Consider the following 10,408-nt stretch of genomic DNA (forward strand, 5'->3'; position numbering starts at 1 on the left):
GTTAAAAAGGTTTCGATACCGTGGCAATATATAGTATTCTATCTACGAGGTAGCTATTCCACATATAATTGTTTTCTTTTAAATAATGTATATAACTTACTTCTCCAGTCTTTAATATGAGACCCATTTAACTAATTTGATTAGATTAAGAAAGTTAGATAAGTTAGTTAATTATAAAAAATATGACACGTTTTTCCTAAAATACTATAATCATCTTTCTTAATACCCCTTCTTCTTCTTCTACTTAATTATGATTGAGGAAATATCCATAAGGGTAATTTAGAGAAAATTGATAAATATGAGAAATTGATCTTATATTTAAGACAAAAACTAAATCAACAATTGGGTCCTATATTAAAAACCGGAGGAGTATTTTTTATCAAAAATTTTAAATTTGTTAAAAAAAACAGCGCCATGTTGACAGGTTACAAAACGTGCTAACCCAGGATAGGTGTGTCTATATTCTAAGTGGTGGGTTATACTAGTTATGATAAAATATACTAATCCCAATCTTTAATATAAGAACTAGTTAACTAATTTAAGTAGATTAAGAAAGTTAGTTAAATTAATTATTTGTGGTAAAAATATATTACTTTCTCTAAAATATCTTTTTTAGTCATGTTATTTGATGGAACATTTAACATGTATACTACTATAAGAATTATTTTTTTTAAAAAAAGATAAATATAAGAGATAAAGTAAATTAAAATATTATATTTATAACTAGATCAAAAGTCGAATCAGCTCTTATATTAAAGATCGGAGTTAGTATTATATATATTTATATATAAGACATGAGAGAGCAAATGTGGATGGTCTCATGAGCATAAGAGTCACTGAATATCTAAATGGTCGAATCTTTTTTTTTTTTTAATAACGCCGCTTGTAAGTACTCTTTTGTATGCTACCCACCATGTAGCCATCCCAAATATATATATATGGGGGGTGCATTTAAAGAATATTATAAATTTGTGACCAATTTAATGAGTTTAAATATATTAATACGAGTACTTTTTTTTTTTGCAGCTGAGGTGATTTAGAGGTGTGCCCTATTTGAGACCGGGGGGGTATAATCTTGTTAGAGAACATCAGAAAGATGTGTAAGAGAAGAAGGGGAAAGGAAAGGAAGAAAAAGAAGCACCGGAGGGGGCGCCGTGAGGAGTAGAGGTGGACTAATGAATAGGGAGGCAGTTTCAACGGTTGCGGCCGTCAGTGCTTCACTCTAGGAAGCCTAACCCCTCATCTCATCTCCATTCTCCAATCCCATTTTCCACACTTCCACGCGGCATCGTTTCAACCCTTCACTCTCCTGGACCACCTCCCCCCCCCTCTCTTATAGGCACGCGCCCTACTCCAAGATTCCACCGCCGCCATACCCTCTCTCTCTCTCTAAACTATTCTATCACGTGTTGCTTTTACCTTCTCCCTCCAGCTTGGCACGTGCCCACCTCCCCAAAAAAAAATGAAATTACCTAATCACCCCTGTTGGCATGAATCATGTATCCCATTTTGGTCCTTCCCGTTCTTTTTTCTGCGCGCGTGTTGTGTGCATCAGCTCATGGGTGAGATCAGAAGCAGGTAATTTTGGATTTCTCATCAAATTTGTTTGTCCGTACTATATCCAACAAAGCGTGAGCGAAATTAGGGTCCTCGGAATCGTACTTTGGTGACAAGGCTTTTCTCCATCATTAACCATTAATATAATATCACTAATACTAATAAACATGTCTTTTCGCTTTTGAAAATGTTGTCCTTAATGGCCAGCTTGAACTCTGGAGCAAGCCCTCAGCCCCCAATCGCATCATCCCACGTCTATAAATATACTTTTTTTTTTATTAGCAATCTAGAAACACTTGGGTCCCTTTTCACCCTTGGTTCATGTCCCGTGGACAATATTTTAAAAAGCTTGCATATATTATATAATATCAGTTTTAATAGGAACTGAGTGGAACCAATTATGCACACCCTTATATTATAATTATTATTTCTCGAAATTATATGTGTACGATCATGCACTCGTGTTCTCATTGGATGTATGTGCCTAAGGGATTGGGAAAAAAAACAACAACAGAAGAATCGATCAAATCATCAGAGAAAAAAAAGAAGACAAAACAAAGTTAGATAATTTCAATGAATGAAATATCAAATTACAAATGTGCCCCCTCCCCATCTAAAACAAGGAAAATTAAACGCCAAGCTAAAACCGAAGATTAATCCACAGTTGCTATCATACCTATAAGTTGGCCACAAAATTAAACTATAAGTATCCTACATATAATTTTATTCCATTTCATGTTTTCAATTTGCCTCCCCCACCCGAATAATTTTCGGTGTTTGGATTTCTCCCCTCTGATCTCCTATAATTGCGAGTTTTTACATGCTGTCACTGTTGAGCTGCTGCTGTAAAAACATCATATTCTCAACATTCCACAAATTGTCTAACGTGTCCCCGCCCTGAATCCACGGGTTGCTCGGCTCCATCACCTGGGTATAATCCAATCCTTGAGGGTATAACCCGGATGGGCTGGTGATGCAATCAGAGTAGCTGATCTGAGAGGGTTGGTAGTAATCCTGATTAGGGACGGTACTGTAAATATCAGTCAACTCCGACACAGGCGAAACCTGTGTTCCGAACGAGTCCGATGAAGCACCTGTGCTGCTGTTTTCCGGCGTGTAGCTCTGAGTGACCTGTGAGCCTCCAAAGTCATTATTATTCATGATGGGGGCCGGGTTCATGAGCATGTTCCCATTCTCAACTTCCATGTTGTTATTATAATAAGGATTGTATGTGGAGTTTGTGGTGCCGGTTGTGGCGGCAGATAACGTCTGAGAACTTGCCGTTGTCGTGGCGGTGGCAGCCGTGGCGGCAGCTGCTTGAATGCGCTCAACCAGCCTTGGCATCCAAAGGTAGCGCATAGTGTCCTTGAATTGCTTGCTATTCACGTCACATTTGAGTTGTTTGGCATGCTTTTGGACGCGGGTTCTCCAGTAATTCTTGATCTCGTTGTCGGTTCTTCCCGGCAAAAACTGGGCTATCTTGGACCACCTAATCAAATCCATATAAACAATTCTCATCAATTAAATATTTTATAACTGATTAAGAGAACAACAAAAAGGAAATAGAAATGATATATGTGTATCTGGGTGTATGTTGTTGAATGCATGCAGATATATGTATGAACTAATATATCTGGGTTGACAAATACCTGTTTCCCCAGCGAGAATGAAGTTCGAGAATCAGAAGCTGTTCTTCCAGTGTGATATTTCCACGTCGAACATCGGGGCGGAGATAGTTGAGCCACCTCAATCTGCAGCTCTTGCCAGTACGTTTGAGGCCTGTACCAAAATTAGATTGCTTGAATTGGTAAAGTTCTGTGAGAGAATATAGAGGAAAAGAAAGAGCATTATTGGCTCTATACTCTATAGAGAGGACTTTCTCTTTCCCTCAAACATATCTGATGATTTCAACTGCGGCGTATATCATAACTATCATTTCCTTTTCAATAAGTGGGCTGCGTCTAAACAACTATCATCTATCACTAACCTACATGTCATCCTGATCCACAAATATATAAGTGTGCATATACAGCACGACGCAAGTGTACATATCTTTTAATCCATCTGAACGTACGCTATTATATATATCAAGAAAAATCCGAAAACTTTGGCTTTTAGAACTTGATTTGATCCTTGATAGTTCTGTCCCCAAATGAGATTGATTGGTTGTGAGGAAAAGAAGACAAGTGGAGATTATTGAACGCGACAATTGATTAAAGTGTTTGAATCAAACGAAAAGCACAAGAGCCAAGGAAATTTAGAAGTGGGGCGGGGGTATGATTCAGATTGTTGAAAAGACATAGACAATAAAAGAACGTCAGTGGAAGTATATATACCAGCGGAGCGGGCAAGAGAGTTCCAGCGACCTTCGCCGTGAGTGGTGATGTAATTGATGAGGGTGAGGTCCTCATCGACCGTCCAAGGGCCTCGCCTGAGGTCGAGGTCGTCGACGACGTCGGCTTGGAGAGTGGGGGAGGCGCTTCCTCTTCCTTTGACGTCCATTGCCGGAAGGATCACAGAATCCAGAAACACACAAGGGGCTTAATCGATTTCCAAGTTCGAATTTGAACCGGGTATAGCTGTTGTGCTTTTGCTGTTGCCTTCGTTTCTGAGAAGGAGAAAGAGAGAGAGGGTTGGATGGATGTATTACAGATGAGGACAGGGGAGGGAGGGTTTATATAGACCATAAAGATACAATAGGATAGAGAAGGGAGGGAAATTAATGATTTAATTAATAAGAATTCAATTATCTAAGCGGAGGGGTATATTAAATTAAAATATCTTATTAAACAATAGACATAAATAAATTACTACTGGGAGCTTTTTCCTCTTTTTTCATAAGTAAAAGAGGCTACGAAGTTTGACGCTTTGGTACTTTGACTTTTCCACCTATGTTGTGTGCGCGTGCCTCCCCACCCAACTCAGTTCCTCGGTTAGCGTTTCTTACTGTTGACTCTTTGAGGTTGCGAATGAGACGGCAGAGGCTCTCCCATAAGGCCCTGATTTACCTTTTTTTAAAAAAAAAAAAATCGAGAATAAATATTCAGAACTCAATGCGCCGCTTATTCCTCTTGGTTTTTTGGCCGTCTCTAGACCCGGCTTCTTTCACCGTCTATCTGTAAATATTTAGTAGTCCTCCAGTTCTAAATATAAGGTCTTTATACACTAGAGTGTATAAAGATTTATATTTAAGACGGAAAAGTATAATAAAACAAACAAACGGGTTTGTTGAACACTGGTTTTCTTCATATGCACCAGGCTGAATTTTTGTTTTAGGAAAATGCCGATTAACTTTACCGTTAATTACTGAGTACGTGCAATTCATAACAGTCACTTAATGCTGTTGACAAGTTGTCTAAAGTTAGCTGAAAAAACAAGTTGTTTAGAGTTGTTCATGACAAAAATTAGGGGGAGAAAAAGAGAATCACGTTGAAGTCCCACATAAACAATTTCATGGTAGCAAAGAGCTTCAAGAGGATCTGAACGATCAAAGGGACTAATTGAGGATTAAATGTTGTATAAATATAGTTCACCTTTTAATAAGTTAGACTTTCGTACATTCAGGCATGCTAACAAGTTTATTTTAGACATAATATTTGAATTTGCACCATCTAACAGTGGTGGGTTCTGTTTTCATAAAATGAAAGGTGTTTTAATAATTGGATTGCAAAATCTAATTTTTAATTAGTCCCTTGATAATTTTAGATTTTATTATGATCGCTTCTGTGTTATAAAATTGCTTTTTGTGGGGGCTATAATGTGATTCTGCGAAAAAAAAGGGCTGCCTGAATAAGTTAAAACCACTAAATCGAATCGCTAAACTCATTAATTTTGTGGGTTGAAAGTATACAAACTTGCAAAATTGTAGTATCAGTCAGTTTATTTAAGTGTTAGCACCGTATTTGATCAGTTCATCTTGCCAATTCTAATTAAGGCGACGAGGGTGATATAAAAGAAAATAACATATTGAATAAAAGGAGTAATTAAAGCAGTAGTTGCTGAGCAGCCCTTGCACAATACAGTAATTTCCTACGGGCTGAAAAAAGTTGATTGTCCCATCCTCCTCCAGAGAGCATATTTGTGCTACCACCTGTCCTGTCTCCTTGCGTCCATGTCCTCTATATGTCAAGTAAGGCACTGGTTTTCAGAAAATTTGGTAAAATTTTTCTATTTAAAAATTTAATTAGATAATATCTAAATTTGAATACGTACAGTTATAATTTGTAAGTATAATTTTTTTTCTTTATAGATGCATATAAATGACTTTTATATTGATAATTGTTACACATCACTGATGATACATTACACATAACAAAAGAAAAATTGTAATAACTAATTATAGTTACACTTACTCAAATTTAAATCCTTTTTAATTAATTAAGTTTTCAGACAGAAACTTTTTAACCAAATTTCCCTTGGTTCTTTGTATTTATTCAGAAGATATATATGATGTCAAAGTTATTATGTGGTATAAATATGTATTACCTTCGATCTAATTATAAGATCTCGTTTATAACTATAAAAAATATCTCATAATTAAGATCGAAAATACTGTGTATGAATCCATGGCACCAAATAATTTTGATGGAGCCTCATTAGATGCAAGGGCAGTATAATAATCCGGTGTGAAAATTAGTCACAGGCACTCAGAGCCTTGCAAGTACTTAGTTGTGGCCCCTAATTACTAATTAGGACGGCTTTAGCAATCAATTTTTCCATTTATAATTAATTAGTATTAATTTCCAACTTTATACTATTACTGTTGTTAATATTTTTCCTGTTAATTTAATCAATAAGAATATATGTACACAAAAACGTCATGGCATCTACTAATTAAAGTTTAAAAGTCATAATTAATTAAATTCTATGAAAAATATTCACCATCACAATCCGTATATATAGAGACTATAATATAATAGGAATGGGACCATCCCGGATAACGGAGATAGCGTGGTCCTCAGGGATAAAAGGCTACAGTTATGTAGGCACATAACATCCACACACACATATATATCTTCATATTATATGAGCGAATATTACATATTACTATTACCAAAATCCAAATAATGCACAAAATTGAAGGAAATTAAACTGGCATTTTCGTGATCATGCATGTGCCCATGAAACGGCGCGATCTCATTAAAACTTGTAAGCCTGAAAGTGAAGTTCTTAGAAGACCATATGATCCTCGTGGAATGCACCGACCTATAATCTCTGCATTTAATAAATGCTGCGGCTATTCCCCAGTCGTCGTAAACACGAGGGAATTATCATTATCATTATTATTAAATTCCTGCAAAGCTTTTTATCAGTTAAAAATAAAAATTCGATTATATTATCTCTTTTCATAAGGTACTAACATTATGAGTCTTTTTTACTTATATACTTTTTTTTAACAGTTCAGTATTATCTTATCTAAATTTTTTCTATACTTCCTCACATCAAATCAAATCTGCTCAAATTTTAACTCAATATACGTAAACAATGCGGCTATATATTTTTTTTCAACCTCGATGCAACAATGCGCCCATATATAATTTTTCAACCTCGATGCAAAAATGGAAACCGTTGTGATTGTTTGAAAGGTCGGAGTTAAGATTAAAAGATAGCTAATAACAACAATATTTCCCCAACATAGATATGATTCAATTCATGAAATATGCCTGTTTGTTTATTTTGTTATCTATATGTTGAGTAAGCATACATATAATAACATAACTTTTTTTTTTAACTAAAATCGGCACTCTTGCCTTTTTCGGTATGTTGTCTAATTTTTTATAGCATGTAAATGAGATGCATAATTAAGACGGCAATTTATGGTAGATAGATCGTATATTGGGCACCTAGCATTGCAGATCTGGGTAATATTAAATAAGTCGGAGGGCATCTTCATCAATTATTGTCACTAGTGAGCTTCGATGGACCATACCCTATGATTATTTATTCTCCAATGAAATTTTATATTTGGCCGAGGGATTAATATTATGGATCTCCATGATTCGACGATGCTTTTTCTAAAACAACATGTCGTTATTTGAAAAAGCATTTTGCTTCTTCCTTTCTGGATAAGACTGCAAATGGAGGCTAAAGCTTGAATCAGCATATGCTTATTAACTAATTGTTTCATATATAGACTAGTCAATAAAACAAATTTGTAAATATTCATATCCTTAGTAATATAGCTGGTATACGACGTGATAATCACGTTTCATTCTTTTTGGTGTGCACAGGAATTTGGTAGTTTGTTAATATGCAAGGTTTCTGCAAAAACAGTGGACAGTGTCATATTACTTCAAGTTATCTCGTTTTAATTAGGATTAGATGTAGTACATCTTTAACTTTAAGTAGGAAGACATAATCTGAGCCTTAAAAAAAAAAAAAACTCACGATCTTTTGTTTAGTTGATCATGTCATCTGTGGTCGGGACAGTGTCTGGCTACTTAATTTATTAGGACGGTGCAGAATGTTACAAATCTACGCCCACTATTATAACAATAAGGCTGCTTCTTACAAATAAATGACCAGAAGAAAAGGCCAGAAATATATAATTAACATGCGCAACGAAGATAGATATAGTTAATGAGCTTATATATGCATTAATTAAAATTAACCGGACATTCCCACTGTGCCCACCTCCATCCATCCACGCCTTTCATGTGGGATGGGTATAGAAGAATCAAATCAAAAGATTAAGCAAAGCTAAGGAGAAAATTAATTAATTAATTAAAGCAGTGTGCACTATTTTAATGAAGATATAGAATGGGAGGAAGATTCAAGTTTCTTCTAGTTTCGTGGATTAAGGCTTTATTCGCTCATGAATTCTCAGAGTCATGATTAAGCCTATAACATATAATAAAAAAGGAGCGCAATAGGCAGATAGGTTAGGGGTTTTGTTCAATTCCCATTTGTTGTGTGATTAGAAAATGGGATTCTGTAAAAGTATGAAGTTGATTGATGGAGGCAACATTCTGCAACAAACTAATCACGATCCTATCTAACGACGTTGATTGTGGGAAGCTTGCTTCATTATTTCCTTCGTCGGAATATTGTCGTTTGCGTGTCTTTCAATTATCTCCATCCCTCGCCAATAACATTTGTTGATGGAATCAATCAATCAATCAAAAGACTTATACGTTACATTACGTTATTTTATGGTGTTCTTTAATTTCTCCGGCGCGGCGTGCCATGTCCAGGACCATTCAAGAAATTAAACACAATATTTACCAATGAAATTTCAACATTATTTATTGCTCACAACTCAATACATATATATACATGTATGCTTGACGATCGATCCGGATCACCTAATTATCTGCAGTATCTAGTTACATCATTTGAACAAAAATTAGTGAATTGATTTTTGTCTTGTTCATCCAGGTTGTACTGTACTTTATTCACACTTGTACAATTTTTTCGCTTCCTTTTATTCAAGGGAAGTAAGCAAAAGAAGGAGCAGAGAACTGGCTTAATTGTCTGTGATGAGCTATGTATTAAATGCGAATACGTGGATCGATGGTGGTTGAGTTTGAGGGCAATAATTAGATAAACACTTTTAAGAAAAGAAAATGGTGGAGAATTAAGCATGCAGGTTTTTGCAGAGATGCAGTGTGAAAAGGGATTTTTGGTGCCAAATTAAAATAGGGGGAGAGAGATTCTGGAAGCATCAGTTCCTACTCCCCATTAGGAAGCGGGAAGCCCAAAAGCATAGCAACGTCAATCCCGCCATTCCAATATTTTATTTTATTTTGACACTTGGCACTCTCTCGTGTTATAAATTACTCGTTGTATTTTACGCTTTTGTTCAGCATTAAGTTTTGATGAGAAAATCACGTATTTAACTCTCCTGGGTTTAAATTTAGATCTACATATATACACGTGGAAATTATTTTAGTGAAGAATTTAAATATACATTGAATTTTTTTTGGTCTGTTTTAAAAATCCAGAAAAAGCTAGTCTAATTAATAAATCCTCATGCGGGTCAGAAATTTAGCGTACCAGCTTTCGTCAAGCCCCACCACAACTTACTATAATTATAGGTTAATTAGCATATTGTCGTATCAATTATTTTCACATCGGGTTTTGATTAACTTGTTCCTTTTCATAACAATAATATTCTACTGGGTGTTTTAGATCCCCTCGCCATCAGGAACTCAGAATCTAATCTCATTGGCCGTTCAGTCTTAATAATACGAAAAATTTAGCGGATTGTTAATTAACAACAAGGGAAGAATATGTGGAAGGAAGTGGAGTGAAAACAGAAACGAAGTGTTGACATTTCAGACGCAGCGTTTGGAGAAAAGTCATAAGGAGTTTCAAGTTTCAAGCTTCAATTTATTACCGCATTACTAATTTACTAATTGCCCTGCCTTATCTTTTCTTCAATTGATCCTCATAATTTATCCTTCTAAGCTGTCAGAAGAGATTTATGCATCTAGTCCCACGTTAATTTTAATGAGATATATATATATTTATATCCTCATTCGAGGGTAATTAGGGGAGAATAAAAGCTAACAATATTGATAATGCAACTTGGGAAAGAGCCCTCCGGTTTGGAAGGAATTGAAACCCGTTCATCAGTGAAGAATTAACAGAGTGGAAATCAGCGGAAGGAAAACTATGAGGCATATTCAAATCAGATCAAAGTAGTAAGTTGATGAGGAAATTGAAATGGCTTTGATTATACCATTAAAAAGGCATCTAGACCTACCCCCGCCAGTTAAATGGTTTGAAGTTTAGCTGATCGAACTGATATTCTAGTTAAGTAATAATTACAAAATAAATAAATAAGTCTAGTTAAATTCATAAATAAGAGTGAAGCACGTTATTGGGATCCATGTCATCAGGAATATCT

General features: G+C 35.5%; 1 protein-coding gene across 1 annotated transcript; it reads right to left on the minus strand.

Annotated features, from left to right (window-relative positions):
* Nucleotides 1-2,129: 2,129 nt before the first annotated feature.
* Nucleotides 2,130-4,180, minus strand: LOC114742944 (transcription factor MYB108-like). The gene is made up of 3 exons (XM_028931175.1): nt 3,894-4,180; nt 3,207-3,336; nt 2,130-3,046 (listed from the first exon to the last, which is right to left on the minus strand). The coding sequence occupies exons 1-3, from the start codon at nt 4,057-4,059 to the stop codon at nt 2,374-2,376; spliced, it is 969 nt and encodes a 322-aa protein (XP_028787008.1). The 5' UTR covers nt 4,060-4,180; the 3' UTR covers nt 2,130-2,373.
* Between the last annotated feature and the right edge of the window lie 6,228 nt (nt 4,181-10,408).

The sequence above is a fragment of the Neltuma alba genome, unplaced genomic scaffold (genome assembly GCF_004799145.2).
Source record: "Neltuma alba isolate B1F8T4 unplaced genomic scaffold, ASM479914v2 tig00003893_pilon, whole genome shotgun sequence".
Taxonomy (NCBI): domain Eukaryota; kingdom Viridiplantae; phylum Streptophyta; class Magnoliopsida; order Fabales; family Fabaceae; genus Neltuma; species Neltuma alba.

What these genes read in the sequence shown, in the direction of transcription:
- LOC114742944 (XM_028931175.1), bottom strand. Translation starts at nt 4,059, where the DNA reads ATGGACGTCAAAGGAAGAGGAAGCGCCTCCCCCACTCTCCAAGCCGAC. An exon ending in CTCTCTTGCCCGCTCCGCTG is followed by an intron (nt 3,337 to 3,893) that starts GTATATATACTT and finishes ATTTTGGTACAG; the next exon opens with GCCTCAAACGTACTGGCAAG. An exon ending in CATTCTCGCTGGGGAAACAG is followed by an intron (nt 3,047 to 3,206) that starts GTATTTGTCAAC and finishes GGATTTGATTAG; the next exon opens with GTGGTCCAAGATAGCCCAGT.